Source organism: Acanthisitta chloris, unplaced genomic scaffold (genome assembly GCF_000695815.1).
Source record: "Acanthisitta chloris isolate BGI_N310 unplaced genomic scaffold, ASM69581v1 scaffold12360, whole genome shotgun sequence".
NCBI classification, from domain to species: Eukaryota; Metazoa; Chordata; class Aves; order Passeriformes; family Acanthisittidae; genus Acanthisitta; species Acanthisitta chloris.
The window spans coordinates 5,371-21,410 of record NW_008653394.1 but is presented as its reverse complement, the minus strand read 5'-3'; the positions used below and the strand labels follow the sequence as shown (position 1 = coordinate 21,410).

The window sequence follows — 16,040 nt, the reverse complement described above, 5'->3', positions numbered from 1 at the left end:
GCCTGGTGGAGGTGCTGGGGCTGTGGTACCGCTGCCTCGTGGTGAGTCGCCGCGCCCGGGAGTACCGCGTGTTTCACGTGGTGGTCACATCTGCCTATTACCTGGCGCGAGGCAGCGCGGAGCTCTTCCAGCCGCCCCCGGAGGTGCTGGGCTGTATCGTAGCCGGTGTCGTGCCCTCCCGGGGCCCCAGGGGCGCGGCCTTCAGTGGGGATTTGCCGTGCTCCAGCTGGACGGCAGAGGCTATGGAGTTCCTCAGCTTCCTGCACGGCAGGGAGGTGTCTGGCCTGGTGCAGGCGATATTGACGCCGCAGCTCATCGTGCTCGAGTTGCCGCAGCTCGTGGCCCAGATGTGTCAGCTGGGCCTAGCCAGGCAGGTCCCTTCCCGTCGGTTCTCCCAGGTACTCAAGAGCTGCCTGCCTTTTGGCGCATTAAAGCAGCAGCTCTGGCCACAGCCTTCAGTGTGTTCTTGTGGAACTGTTGCAGTGCCACAGATTCTTCAGGTGTTGCTCTCAGATCAGCCTCTGGCACCTGCCTTAGATTACTTCTACCCGCAGCTTGAGTTGGGTCTGACAGAGCCTGTCCTTGTGACCCATGTCTCCAACCCACACCACATCTGCTGCCAGTTGCAGAGCCTGTCCCGGGAGATCCGTTACCTTTCTGACACCTTGTGCCAGACCTACAGCCAGTGGGAACAGGATTTCTTGCCCGAAGTGGGCTCACCCTGTGCTGCTCGTGCCACAGATGGCCGGTGGTACCGTGCCCTTTTGCTGAAGCTTATTGCTGGGGAGCAGGACCAGCAGACAGCTCTCGTGATCCTTGTGGACTATGGCAGAAAGGAGACTGTGACCAGAGCCAACCTGCGCCATTTGCCTGCTGAGTGTTTTCGCATGCCTGTGGTGACTTATGTGTGTGCTCTTCAGGGTGTTTCAGATGGAGGCTGTGGCTGGTCCCTATCGCAGATTGATGCACTAAAAGCATTGGTGCTAGGCAAAGCAGTGAGTGCTCACATCAAAACCTTTAGCTCCTTTGAGCATCTCTATTATGTGACCCTGTATGGGGAAAAGGGCGTCAATTTGAATCATCTTTTTGGGTCTCAGGCTTGCTGCCTGGCCACCTGTCATGAGCAGGGGAGCCAAACTGAGGCTTGTGAGCAGGGGGAGGTAGAAGAATCCTTAGCTGAAGAATTGGAATTGCCACCAGGTCTACTTCCTGTTGTTTCAACACACGGAGATTTGGCCTCTGCTGCTCTAGCTGGTGTGCATCTGAAGCCGGGCAGGTTCTACAACACACAGGTCTCCCACTTCCAAGACCCATCAGAGTTCTGGTTGCAGCTCCTTGAGCATCAGCAGCTCTTCAGGCAGCTGAGGCAGCGCATGTGTAATTTTTACTCCCATGCCACAAAGCTGTGTGGTGCTGGGTGGGACCCACAGCCTGGATCCTTCTGTTGTGTCAGTGGGAATGAGGGTGTCTTTTATCGAGCAGTGGTCACCAGGGTACTGGCCAGTGGGGTGGAAATACACCTGGTGGACAGAGGCAGTACAGAAACTGTGGATTGCTGTGCAGTGCAGGAGCTGCTCCCTTGCTTCAGGGAACTCCCTGCTTTAGCTCTGAAGTGTTGTTTGGCAGGTGTTTCCCCTGTGAGAGGGAGTTGGAGTGAAGCCTCTGTGTTAGCATTCAGGAATATTGTACTGAATAAAACACTGAAGGTTTGTTTTTTGAGCATGCAGGGTGGCAAGCATGTGGTTGAAATTTTTGTCCATTCCCAATTAGGAGAGAAAAGAGTAAGTAAACTCATGGCACAGGGAGGTTATGCTGAATACCAGAGATGTGAAATACCAAAGACTCCACAGAAGTCAGGCGATAAGACTATGACACAGGCTTCTTCCTTAGCACATGCTGCAGAGGAAAACCAAATAAATGTAGAGGAAAGGCTCAGAGAAAAATCTGATCTAGAGAGCAGTGATAAAGCATGTGACCCTTACATGGCTGTGATGGTCAGAGGGAGCCCTGTTGCAGCCATTCACAGTTCTAAAAGTAGTGAATCTCTTCCTGCTCAGGACTGTGAGGGCAAGGAAAACCTGCACATTGGTTTGAGACAGAGTTACATAGAAATTAAGCCAGGGTCCTATTGTGGAGGCTACTTAGAAGTGGGAAGTACAGTTAATGTTGTTCTGTCATATGTTGAAAATCCTAGTTTTTTTTGGTGTCAGTTATCTAGAAATTGCAATGACCTTGAGTTACTAATGGATGAAATTCAGGAGTATTGTAATAATTCATCCCAGCCATATGCTTGGCCAGATCGTGTGTGTTTAGCCCAGTACTCAGAGGATCAAAAATGGTACAGGGCTTTAATTGTTCGTGTAGGACTTTCTGCGGGAAAAGTAGAAGTTGTGTATGTTGACTATGGCAACAGAGAGCAGGTGTGTCTGAGAAACCTCTGTGCAATTAATGAACGCTTTCTTCGGTTAGAGGCTCAGGCTTTCAGGTGCAGCCTCTACAACTTAATCCAGCCCAATGGTCAGAATCCCTTTGCTTGGGATGAAGAAGCAATTCAGGCTTTTCAGCAGTTTGTTGATAAGTCATCATCTGCACCTGAACTGAATTGTACAGTGTTTGCCTTGGCTTCAGTAAATAGTGAGCTGTTTAACATTGTGGATATATTCACACCTTTTCGGAGTGCTTGCCAGTTTCTGACTGAGAAAGGTTTAGCCAGACCTTCATTTCCTCAAAAGCATCTGGTACCCTTGGTTCGCCTTCATTCTTACTATTATTCTAATCATGGTCTCAAAACTGGGAGTGAGGAAGATGTTTGTATTACGCATATTGAGGATCCATGGACGTTTTACTGCCAACTGGAAAGGTGTGCAGACACCTTAGCACAGCTTGCTGATAGCATCAGTTGCCTGAGTGAAACAATGATCAGCACAGGATCCTTGGCAAAGTCTGAGAGCCTGTGTTTAGCAAGGCACACTGACGGTAGTTGGTATAGGGGAATAATTACGAAAAGAGATCCTGAGGTGGAAGTCTTCTTTGTGGATTTTGGGAACACAGCGATAATAGGGGAAGATGATCTGCTTCCTTTACCCAGTGATGCTTCTGATGTCTTGCTTGTGCCAATGCAGGCCATAAAGTGTTCTGTATCTGATGTGTCTTCTGTTTCCAAAGAAGCTACAACATGGTTTAAGGAAGCTGTCCTAGAAAGGAAATTAAAAGCAATAGTAGTAGCAAGGGACTCTGGTAATAAACTGATTGTTGAGTTGTTTGATGGTAATACTCAAATTAATGCAAAACTGAAGGAGCTAAGCCTAAAAAATGCAGGACTCTCTAGTCATATAGAAAATGACACTTTGTGCTCTAGAAAGACCCATGTGAATGAGAGTCCAGAGTCCCCTTTAAATGCAGGCAGGCCTCTTGAAAGCAAAAAACACACATCTGAAGCTCAGGGAGGACAGGAGAGCGAAAGGCACTTCAAAGAAGAAGATGCAAACTTTTTCCATCCCTCTACAAAGGGAGATCTGGCAGCTGGATTATTACAACCTAATGAAATGCTTAGCAGTAAGAAGGGTGCTATTTTGTTAGATAAAGCAGGGGAGGAGTCTCTGCTATCTGTCCAGATGAATGCACAGCCAGATATTAAATTCGATGCCAAAGACAGGTCTATAACACTGAAAAATTTATCTGATCTACCACAACAGAAGATAGTTCCAGCTTTTAAAGCCTTAGCGTATGTGTCTCATGTCAATAATCCGCTGGATTTTTATGTTCAGCTAGAAAGTGACAAGGTACGGCTTCACAGCATTTTAGAAAGTTTAAATAAAGGGACACCAGCAAAGGACCCTTGTGGACAACTTGTCCAAGCAGGAGATTTAATCAGTGCTGTTTATTCACAAGACAACCTGTGGTATCGAGCTGTAGTAGAAGAGAAGACTTCTGACAATTTGATAAGTGTACGTTATATTGATTATGGTGATACTTCAGTAATTAGTGTAGATCAAGCATGTAGACTCCCTGAGAACTTGTCATCTATCCCAGCAGTAGGCATTTGCTGCTTCCTAGGTGGACTTCAATGCAAAAAAAATATAAAGTGGGTGGAGAAAGCAGTGCTTGACTTCGCGGAGAGAACAAGTGAAACCCTGCTGTTGTGTGAATTTGTAGAGAAGCTTGAGGATAAGTGGGAAGTTATTCTCAGTGACTGTCGAGGTATAATAACAATGGATTTAGCTGGTGAAGATCTTGCAAGTACAGAAAGATCCTGTTCTGCAGAAATAATTGATAAAAGAGAGAACAGTGATACAACTGTGTGTGAGCCTTTGCCTCCTCAGGCACTAAGTGAAATTTCCTGTGTAAGTGACTGCAAATCATTTATCTGGAAGTTTCCCGAGGCAGGTCAGACTTTAAAAGTTTATGTCACAGTGGTAAACGGTCCAGAATACTTCTGGTGTAACAGTGCTGATAGCCAAGACCTGAGCTACATTGAGGAAAAAATAAAGCAAGCTGAAAACCATGGACTGAGCTCTTTGAACAATGACAGATCTTGTATTAAAAGTGGTGATATGTGTCTAGCAAAATACAGTGAAGATGGAAGGTTCTACAGAGCTCAAATCAGCAGTGTAAAAGATGACAGTGTAGTTGTTAGACATGTGGATTATGGAAGTGAGGAAGCTGTTAGCATGGAGATGGTCCGACAGCTTCCATGTGAATTGCTTAGAGTACCTGGGCAAGCATTTGCTTGCTGTCTGTCAGGTTTCAGTCCCTCAGAGGGCTCATGGCTTAGTGAAGCAAGTGAGAAGTTTTATGGTATGACTGAAGATGACTTGTTAGAAGCTGAAGTAATAGAAACTCAGGAAGATAAAGATTCTGAAGTTCCTCTGTGTGTTGTCAAGCTGGAGGCTTCTGGCATTAGTATTAATGAAGAGATGAAGCCCTTCTGGAAGGCTAGTAAAGGAACTGGTGACAGCACGTCCTCAAACCTTGAGAGCTCCTTAAAGGAAAACAGATGTTTGAACACTGATACGGGGATTTGTCTGCAAAAAGAAACTACTGCTGTTTGTGGATTAGCTCAGGAAGAAAGTGGAGATGCTGTACACTGTTCAGAACCTTTCCTGAGTGTACCTTCTGAGCTCTTAGATACTGCAGAAGCAGATACGTCAGTGGGAGCTACCAGTGGGAAGACTGATGAGGGATATGAAACAGAGCATCAGAACAGCTTTGATAGAGAGATGCCTCTGTCCAAAGTGGAGAGTGAGGACAGTGTGTTACTAGAACCAAGGAGAGGATGCAGCCCTTCTCCCCCTACTCTGGGGAGCGAAATGAAAGTTGCAGAACAAGAATTGTCTGAAGTACTGTTTGGAGAGGATGCTGACCTGAAAGCAGAACTGACAGGCAGTGCTTCAGCCACCAGTCTTTTCCTGGGAAACAAACAAGAACTGCAAATGGCGGTGCTCGAGGCACAACCCTTTTCAAGTGATGGAACAGGGATGTCAGTAGAACTGGATCTATTAGAAACACACTATTCATGTGATACAGAAGAGCTCCTGCTGGAGCTAAAGGTACATTCAGGGAAGTCCTTTGGTGAAATAGCAAAGGAAGCATTGCAAACAAAGTCAGTTGAAATGCAGACAGGGTCAGACAGTGAAGCAAGAGAGATGTTGGAACAGGAATTGCTGGAGCTGCCAGTTGTGAGTGAGGAGATAGGGCATTTGACAGCTCGGAATTTTCTTGAAATTTTACCGTCACTTAGTAAGAAAGAAAACTTGGTGCCTTCAGTTAGTGATGGAGAGAAGTCAGTAGAGCTGATTCCATCTGATGTTAAGCTTTCTTTGGGAAAGAAAGCAGAAAATCTGGAAGTGAACTTGTCTGGAATTCATAAATCAGAGGCTATAAAGGATGACTGGGTGGAAGCAGACCCTCCTTCTCTAAGGTTCTCATCATCTGGTGGTGGACCTGAGAAAGAACTGCAGCTGAAGACCAATGGCAGGTGGTCAATGCTAGGTGCCAAGGTTGAGCACTTTATGGAACTGCTGCCGCCTGATGTGCAGCCATCTCAGGAAGACAGGGAGGAGGATAACTTGTTATCGTTGAAACATGCTGCACTGCATAGTTCTGCAAATAGTGGACGTCAGTTTTCATTTCTTACAAAGGACTCAACAAATCCAAGGCCTGTTTTCACTGTACAGTCATGTGACTGCGAAGTTGAGAAACATCAGGGGTGGCAGAAGAAAGATGATGAAGAAAAACGTGTGGAAGAATGGATGAAACAAAACTTGACTGAGTCATTTAAAGAGTGTGGAAATACGCATGTGTGGTCATCAGACTGTAAGCCTGGAGATGAAGAGAAGCAAAACAAGACCTTGGCTGACTGCAGTGCAGGTAAATTATCTGATTTTTAAGGAGTTAAATAATCAAAGTTTTAAACTTTCAAATATCAAGTAGAAGTAGTTTGGAGAGGAGCAAGGTTCTGAACGTTTGTAGTTTTTCAAGGAGTTGTTTATATGGGCTTTTATGTGGGTTATTTTCATCCTTCAGTGATGACATTGGTATGTCGTAATTTCTTGTAGCACCCCAAGACTATACAAATAATTTGAAGGGCTTTGCTGTTGGTTCCAAATGCGTGGTGTGGACATCTCTCAAATGGTGTGAGGCTCGTATTTTGGAGGTCTCTGGAATAGGTACCAGGGTAAGTATGGTTTGGATACTCTCTGCATTCTTAAGATCTGGTCCTTCTTTGGTCTTCCTCTAACCTTGGAAAATTTTAATGAAGTCTGTAATAGAACCGAGGCTGATTCTGGATTTACAGGTTACACAGAAACAGCAACAGAAGTGTCTCAAATTGAGTTGGATGCTACATATGTCAGTACTCCCTTCACATCTTACACCCTTGTATTGACTGGGAATATTGAAGGGTCTGGCTCCAGTTTCAGATACACACTCATATGTGTGTGGTTCTGTCTGGCCTGCAAGTTACTGTTGTCCTATGGAGCTGTGTTACCATTAAAGACTCGTGAAACATGGTATTATTTCACTGGAGTTTTGAGGAATTAGTGCTAGAATAGTAGAAACTTGGGCAGAAACTTAAACTATGCTGTAAGTAATAATAAATCTACAGCTATTCCTGCCCCAGTGGAATGTGTATTGCATTAGTGGTTGATGGGAGTTAACTTTTGGATTTCCAACCTTCAATTACAACTTAAAGATCATTACATAGAAGAAGGAAGATTGCCTGAGATTGTGGCAGCTAGCTCTTCTGCTAGTAGATTCCTTGGTTAACATTAGGCTAACCTCAGCTGTGTTCAGATGAGCATCAGGGATTATTATGTACAGTGGAATGTGTATTGCATTAGTGGTTGATGGGAGTTAACTTTTGGATTTCCAACCTTCAATTACAACTTAAAGATCATTACATAGAAGAAGGAAGATTGCCTGAGATTGTGGCAGCTAGCTCTTCTGCTAGTAGATTCCTTGGTTAACATTAGGCTAACCTCAGCTGTGTTCAGATGAGCATCAGGGATTATTATGTAAGTGTCCCTATAGTTTCCTGCTGATTCTGATCTAGTAGGTGAATTCCAGGTGTTCTTTCTCACTATAATTGGGTTAGAAGCCCAGGAGAGCCTCGAGCAGACTCAGTAGTTCTATTCAGTTTTATCAGTGACTAGAACTTGCACTTCCTTGCAAGATACAGACTTCTTAAAACCTCCTGAAAGGCAGGGAGTCCTCAACTGTTTTTTCCTACTGCGATGTCTCATTTGCTGAGTGTATTGCTTCTCTGCTAGATAGACTTTGGTTCTGCCTGTACAGGTCTTGAATCTCTGCAGTGGTAATGAAGAGATTGTGGATCCTGAGAACGTCTGGAATGGTATTCCTGACTCTGCTTCCAGATCATCTAAGGTATGGCAGTGTAGTAGTGGACTGGGCAGGACACTACTGTTTCTTATAGAGGGTGCTAACAAACTGGGAAATCATGAAAAATAGTACTGTTATGAAGTAATTAGGAAATAATAAGGTTTTCAACAGTGTTCTTCACAAAGTAGCTATCAGTGGATGAAAAACTCATGTCAGAAAGCTGAAACTCAGGCCATCAGCCATGGTGCTGGTGATGAATTTCCAGTTCATTCTACACATGCAATTTTTGCATCAAAGTGAGAAGTGGGCCAAAGACTAATGTAGTGAGTTATAAGGAGGAAGACAGGGGTAAATAGGAGTCCAGTGGTGCTGATGTAAACATTAGTCTAGGATTAAAGTATGGAAGTAGCCTAGTACCTCAATGGAGCCTTGGAGATAGTGCCAGCTTCCTAACAAACCCCTTTTTGTATAGGCATTAACCCCTGCAACAGAGAACTTGCAGTCCTTACCAGAGGAGTCCTTACTTCAAGGTAAGTCTACCTTAAGCCTCTCAGATGGGTTGTGTATTTGGTTTTGGTTGCTTCCTAATTTTATACGAAGTGCTGTCTTTTGGAAAATACTGTTGAAACAGTACTTGGAGCTTATGTAGTTGATACTGTTGTTGTGATTATCTTAGTAGCATTGGCTTATGTGCTGTCAGTTTAGGGGTGACTGCATGCAATGAAAGCTGCTACTGTCTGGATTGGAGACCAATTCAGTATTTATTCACTTAATGGACTGAGCCTCCTGGAAAAGCTGGGGTGGTTCACCCAAGCTATAGATTTTGGTAGGGTTTTGAACATCCACCATCAGAATGCTGTTCTTGCTCATGTTTCTGAGGCAAGGGGAGTGACTGCTAGGCAGACTCTGCCAAGCATTTAGTTTGGGATTGGAATTCCCCAATCAGTCCCTTAACAGATCTTGGTCTATAACTCTAAACCCATAATAATACCATCTTTCATGTAAGGATAATTAGTGAATGGTGCATGTACATCTTTATCGTTACAGATTTTGCAGTGTTACTGGCAAACACCTATTCAGTGTACCAAAGAAATAGTACAGGTTCTTTCTGATTATGTACTATTTCTATAATCTCTGGAATTATAGAGCAGTTCAGACTGAAAGGGGCCTTTGGAGCTGCTGAAAGCAGGGTTAACTAGATCAGGTTGCTAAGGACCTTACTTTCAGGTCTGGAATATGTCCAAGGATAGAGACTCTAAACCCTCTCTGGGCAATTTGTTTCTGTGGTTGCCTGATGGAGATTGAACTGAGTTTAAGTATAGATGAAGCATTTGTGCTTTCAGGGATTGAATTGATAATCGTATCTCACTGCAACTGGACTGAAAGCTTGACTGGTTTATGGCTAACAAATAATGAAGCCTGGAACAGAGATCTAGCTGCCCGTTCAACAACAAAAAAAAGTAGTTAAAAGAACTATTAATGTTGAAATAGAGAAGCTACAAATTCTCCCTCAATTGCTTCACTCAAATGCAGGATTAGTCTTGATTTTGCCATTTTGATAATACTTCTACAGTTTTTACCACTTCATTGTAGTTTTTTTCTCCCCCACTTCTGTTGCTAATTACTATTGTCCACATTTGCCCACTGTCTGTTCTTGAACACTTTGCATAGAACTAGTGTGTGCACCCTCTCAGCAACAGCACAGGGAACATGAGCTGAGGTCATCCAAGCACAAGTCATAGAGCTAGATCTTGCTGCACACGGGTGCAAAAACTCCTAAAGTGGCATATGCTTTGCCCAGTGAGGGATGGAGTGGATTGAACTCATAGCTGAAATCTGGGAGCACTACTTGCTTCATCTTTTTGAGCAGGTCTGTTATTTCAGCTGTTTTATCCTTGTATGATGTGTGTAGTCTTTTAATATGGTCCAGTATTTACTCTGAAGCCCTGCAGAGCTATGACTTTAGATGGTAAAGTATTTATACACATTTATAGAAACATCCTTGAGTCTAATCTGTGTTTATTCCTTGTAGAAAAGCAAACTGACTGCACTGGAGATTTAGCTGAAGATCCTGATGAAACCAAGTGACATTTTGACCACATGAAGCTGAACTACCACCAAACATTCCCATGAAAATGTGTTCATGGGAACCAGAACACAAGCAAAGTATTGAGTGTTTTGGGTTTTTCCTACCTAACTGAGCAAATGCCTATCACTACTGTACTTCCCTGTCCAGAAATAGTGTTGTTGGTAGACTGTTCTTATCAGTTTGTTCTTACAGCTGTACTTTCTTAAATAATAATTTGTCTCAACTGACATTTCTTAGAGAATGTGGGTGCACTAACTTCTATTGAGTTCTTGGTGGGTGGTTCTTGAACAAAGGTTTCTTGTGAGTTTCTGTATGTGCTACTGTGTTGTACAGCACTGCCTTATGAAGTTTGCTTTTGGAAAAGTTACATTAAGTGTGTTTTTCTCTTAAAAAAAAAAGTTGAGGATTATTTTTGAGGGAGTGGAATTTCTGTGTTTCCCTATGGAGGAAAAAAACATTCTGCCTTGAAGTGTTGCATTTGGTGCTGTTCTAAAGCAAGGGAAGAAGTTGGAATAAAGCTTTGGCTGGCATATACTGATTTGCTTATGTGTTTTGTTAATGACTTGTGTTTGCATAAGCCCAAATGATGTGTGGATGGCATCCTGCAGTTTTGCTGCAGACTGGTTTTGCAGATACATGTGTACAGCATGGTAAGGATTTAACCTGCAGCTATGTGACAGGTATCTTGCCTTTTATTCTCCTCAGGTTCTGAAAAGGGGTTTCTATTTTATAGTGCTATTCCACACTCCTCCTGTATGGCATAGCTGCTTCCTCCTCCTCAGAGACTGGATTTTTCATGCTGCCAGAAGGACTTAGGAACCCAAGCTGGCTGATAGTGTCAGTCCAGGTGGGTCTCATGGTAGATCTTAAGTATTAGTGCTGACTCAGTAAGGCATGTTTAAACACATTTATTTGCTTAGTAGAGACAATACACAGTAGTAGGCTGGGGAAAACTTAAATTCTGAAGGACAAGTCCATATTTAATTACACTGTTAATTGCTTTGCTTGTTCTGCTTGCTTCAGTTTTGGTTGTAACCAAATTTTGAAACAAGCAGAATTTAGAAGACACCCTTCTGTGGAGAAGCTTCGTAGAGTTCTGATCTAAGAATTAGAGCCTTAAACAAGGATGACCAAGTGGCAGGTGACAGTCTTTGTCCAGGTACAACCATTTCTGTCTGTATCTGTCAGCAGGAGCTGACTGCATCTACTGTCTATTACAGGCAGCAATGTGAGTACCTGGACAAAGATGAGTATTACTGCCATGAGAGACCTCAGAAGATCAAGCAGTGCTAACAAGGATCATGTAAAGGGAGTTGTACATGTGACACATCTCTATAATTTCACCTGCAGTCTTACACTGTGATAGTGATAACACAGACATTAACAAGAGAAGAACTGCTTGGAGCTTTGCCCAGAGGGAATTAGTTGCTATGACAAGAGTGACCAATTCAGCAGCTTTTGGAATAAAACCTCCTCTAAGTGTGACACTAAACACAAATCTTACATTTAAGTGGATTAAGTCCAGTGTCTGAACAAACACCTTTCTATGCTGTTATCAGAACTGTAGCTTTTTGCTGTGACATTAAAATAAGACAGTTTGAAGACCACCCTCCACTAGCCCCTCTCTGACTAGAAAAAGCAAAATCCTACCCCAGCTCCAACTGTTGTTAGACTGCAGCTGAAATACTAAGTAGCTTAGTAACAAAGTGGTTGGTTTGTGTTTTTTCTTGTTTTAGCCTTTCTTCTTACACTGCAAAAAAAGGCTTGCTGGATACAAACTGACTTAAAGCTTGGTAAGCAGAACTGTAGTTGAATTCCTTGAAGCTTTAATCTGTCTCTCTGCAAACTTGCTCCTTAAGTCAAAACTAGAAATAATCTTTAAATTACCATCAAGTGATTTCCCCCCAGCTGCTTACAAAGCAGAAGTTCCCCTGTTGAACTCATTTGAACCAAAACCTCTGTTTTCATGATAATGTAACTTAATGCCTCTTTTTTTGTGTGTGTTTTTTGTTTATTTGTTTTTTGTTTGTTCCACACCCCAAAAGCAGTGTAGGTGTTTAATACCATCACATGTCTCCACAATATCTGGCCAACATTAGTGTCCTGATCTCTGGCATTTTCAGTCCTTCTCTGTATTCTTTATTCAGGTTCGGCTGGAGATACGTCAATATTGGTTCCAGGAATAACATTGGGTCCTATGCCATCCACAAGAGAATCCCACTTGTCAAAATCTTTCTTAAGCACTATAAAATAGGGGAAAGAAAACCCAAGTGGTAATGAATTTAATCAGCTTTTTGTAAAACTACATTGAAAAATTAAACCAACTTGGCATGATGTTTTTTTGAAAAAAAGACAGGGTTTTTTTATGAATCGGAACAAAATACCAGTGATGTTCCTCTGAGTGTCTTAAGATTACAAAAGTAACTGACAAACCTCTAGAAACAGTCTCTGTTTTTTTATACTGACACACTTTTGATCTTGAATAGTTATATAAAAAGCTTCACAGGAATTAAAAAGGGACTTCATACTTTGCAGTAAACAGGTACTTACTCAGATGTTTCTGCAGGAAGGCTAATGAAGCATGATTGCTGATATCAATAGCTTCATTTGGATCTATTTCTCCTTTTAATTTGAAAAATTTTGCTATGATTCCTCCACTCACAAAGGTGAAGTCAGGAAAGCTCTGATGTACTGACCCCCTACAAAGAGAAAAGTGATCAACAGGCTTCTAAGAAAGTTATCTGATTAAAAGATGCAGACTTTGGTCACATGTCTTATGCTGTCTTCTTTAGCAGAAGATATGAGGCTCAGCACACGAGCATGCAAGATTAGCAGGAAATTCTGTCCTAATTTCAGAAGGGAGGAAGGTTTGTACCAGCTCACTGTAAGTCACAGTCACTGCAGTGGTACTAAAGAGTTGCCTTGACAAAATGTCAAGATTGAGTTGTCTCTCTGCTTTGTGGTGCAGGACAGAGTCATCCACTCCCCAGGCCACAGTGCTTTCACTGGGTGAGGGCAGAACTGCCCCCAAGAGGCTATTTAGTGTTCAAACACAGGTGTTGCATGAGGCTCAGAGCAAAACTTGTGCCCCAGGGCAGGAATGGACTCCTTGGAGTATCTTAAACTTGGGTTTAAACTGGCTGCTTTAAGAGGTCTCTGTTCCCTTTGTGGGGAATGTATGGCTAATTTAAACATGGAGTGAAAACCTGGGCCCCAGGGAAGGATAGAATCATGGGATCACTGAGGTTGGAAAAGACCTTTAAGATCATGAAATCCAACCATTAACACTGCCAAGCCCATCACTAACCGTGTCTCAGTGCCACATCTGCATGTCTTTTAAATCCCTCTAGGGATGATGACTCAACCACTTCCCTGGGCAGCTGTTCCACTGCTTGACCACCCTCTCGATGCAGAAATTGTCCCTAATATTGAATCTGAACCTGCCCTGGTGCAACTTGAGGCCATTTCCTCTTGCCCTGTTATTTGTAACCTGGGAGCAGAGCCTGACCCCCACCTGGCTGCAACCTCCTTTCAGGGAGTTGTACGGAGTGAGAAGGTCCCCTCTGAGCCTCCTTTTCTCCAGGCTGAGCCTCCCAGCTCCCTCAGCCTCTCCTCATCAGACCTGTGTGCTAGTGACTGTCTTACCGTTCCGCAGTTATGTGTAACTGCACAGCTCCAGCAAGAAATATTAATCTTCAACCACAGAAATTATGCATTATGGACACTTACTTGATAGTGATCATTTTCTTGTTTGTGTCACTGGAGATGAGCTGCTTCATCTTTAAGATGTTATCAACCCACTGGAACTTTTCAGAGTTGATAAAAAGCAGCGGCTGCTGGACACTGTTTTCGTAAATGTCATCACCTACAGGAAGCATCCACGCATCGAGGGCAATGCCACACCTGCCAAAACAACTGGATATTGTCACAGAAGCAGAAAGCTCTGAATGGAAGCTCTCAGCATGCTTTGATTTGCAGGAAATATGGGGAAGAGAAACTCTGATACTGAACAGGTTAATGAACCATTTTGTTTCCAAATTATTTCTACTCTGGGTGAAGAGAATTAATCCATTGTTGCATTTGTTGGCCTCCATTGCCAAGTGCACCTGGGCTGCAGGGTCTCACAGTATCATGATGTAACAGGAAGCAGCTCTTATGTTCCCCCACAGCCCCACAGTTGGAAGAACCATGACTTGAGAAAGCAAGACACACCTAACAAAATTTTCTTTGGGAACTAATTAGTAGCTGGGGGATCCTAGGTAAGGTGCCCTGCTCGAGACCTATCAAGTGCCAAATGTCTCTTGCCTTGTTTTGCATACTTACCTGAATCTTATTTCTTTGCTGAGACTCTCAATAACTGTAGCACCACCAAAAGAGTGTCCCATCACAGCTATTCTGCTAGTATCAACAGAATCCTGTCAAAAAAATCCAGGTGCTGTAAAAGATTTTCTTTCCCAAACCTTTTTTTCAAAGGGAATATTTTTTTTAGTTAATAGATCCCATTGAAGTAGGAAGGGCATCATTTCATCTCCATTACCATCTATCCACCTTGGGATGACCTGCAGATATGTTCATAGGTCTACAGTGTGATCTTCAGAGTAGTTTACAGGAACCAATTAGAAATGGAAGGGGGAAACCAGAAGCATTATTAAGTGTTTAATGAAATGCAGTTGCCACTTTTCACTCACCTTTAGGCTATTCCAGTCAAAGTCTGAATGTAGTACATTTGTTATTTCCTCTCCTGAATTGATTTTGAGAATGAGATTGAGAGCTTTGATACACTCCTGTGCTCTTTGCTGCACCTGGGGAGGAGGAGAGGTTGAGGTAGAGCAGTGGAAGGATGGCTTGCTGGCCACTTAGTCTGAATTTCTTCCCCCCCCCAAGTGCCTGATATGGTACCAGCTATTCTGAACTGCAGAATGCAACTGTAAAATAAAACTCTGACAAGGTCTGACCAAAACCAAAGCTGACTTTTGGAGGTCCAAAGAGCTCAAGCTCTTGCACAGATGCTCTGCACGCAGAGGAATTTATACCTATAACGTGCCAAACACTTCAACTCCTTCATCCTGTCACTACTCAAGAGAAGGGGTTGTTGGGATGTGCAAAGGCTTAAGTTATACGATTACAAGGACAGCTGAGTCTCTGCACCTCCTCATGCTCACTTTGATGAGCAAATGCCATCACATCACTTGCCCTAGCCTGCACAATAGCCTTGAAACCATCTTTACACTGGGTAAACCCCAAATAAGAAACAGCTAAGAAGCCCATTTCATTTTATACATATATATACACACATCCTTGAAAACTGTAGTGAAGCTGTTGCAGATAACGGTTTTCATTGTTCTGTACAAGAAATGTTTTTAAATTTGATGTGTCAATAAAAGAAAAGCTTCAAATAGAAGCAAAGGACAGTAGTGTCCCTGGGAACTGCAGCACCTAAGCAACAAGCAAGATGTCTGTGCATCACTGAATTTCAAATAAATTCCAATCTCCTGTGAATCTATCAGTGAAACTTGCAGACAACAGCTTCTGGAGGTTATTTGCAAACTCAGACATTACACACTGAGACTAAGTGGTATGTTGTATGCGCACAGGAAATGACTGTTCTACTGCTGTCTGTATGGCCCAGGGAGATAACACCTCCCTGGCTGAGTCTGCACTAGCTGGAAGAAAACCCTCCCATATTTTAAAGGTCAAGTCTATGCTTGGAGGAGCTTGTCAGTATGGCCACATCACATCTACATGGATGTTGCTTATAAGCAGGAAGTCTGGACTGTTTACATTGCTATAAACCACCTTAAAGTGTGTTGAAGTTTATGAAGCAAATATCCTTCTCAGAATAGCTATAATTCATCTTTCTATCCGACTAAATGAAAGCTAAAGCAAACCTAAGGCCATGCAAACACTTGAACTCAACTGTGTGTCAATTACAGGCTGGGCTGGGCAGTTAAAGGGTGAAGATGCAGAGAATAAACAAAGTTGAGTGGAAACAGGAGAAACAACAGACTCAGCTCAAATATGCAACTTCACAAGAAAGCTTTGTTGAGGAAGTAGTTTATGCTCTGAAGAAAGCTGTTGTTGGCTTTTCCATCTTCTGGACCACAGGGCTTGA

The 16,040-nt window shown here is 43.1% G+C and overlaps 2 protein-coding genes across 2 annotated transcripts in view; one reads left to right on the top strand and one right to left on the bottom strand.

The window, feature by feature from the left end:
* Positions 1-5: 5 nt before the first annotated feature.
* On the top strand, positions 6-11,221 carry TDRD6 (tudor domain containing 6; the record flags this gene model as incomplete). Its single annotated transcript, XM_009080836.1, has 5 exons — positions 6-6,369; positions 6,558-6,676; positions 7,795-7,884; positions 8,312-8,397; positions 11,149-11,221. Coding segments are annotated over 5 exons (6,732 nt in total), but the record flags the coding sequence as incomplete, so codon positions are not given.
* Positions 11,222-12,067: 846 nt separating this feature from the next.
* PLA2G7 (phospholipase A2, group VII (platelet-activating factor acetylhydrolase, plasma)) overlaps positions 12,068-16,040 on the bottom strand; it is a 9,343-nt gene continuing 5,370 nt past the window's right edge. The window contains exons 7-11 of the mRNA XM_009080825.1: positions 14,617-14,730; positions 14,252-14,343; positions 13,658-13,831; positions 12,479-12,627; positions 12,068-12,171 (exon numbers count right to left, since the gene is read on the bottom strand). Coding sequence (XP_009079073.1) covers positions 12,068-12,171; positions 12,479-12,627; positions 13,658-13,831; positions 14,252-14,343; positions 14,617-14,730 — 633 coding nt within the window. The remainder of the gene's footprint in view (positions 12,172-12,478; positions 12,628-13,657; positions 13,832-14,251; positions 14,344-14,616; positions 14,731-16,040) is intronic.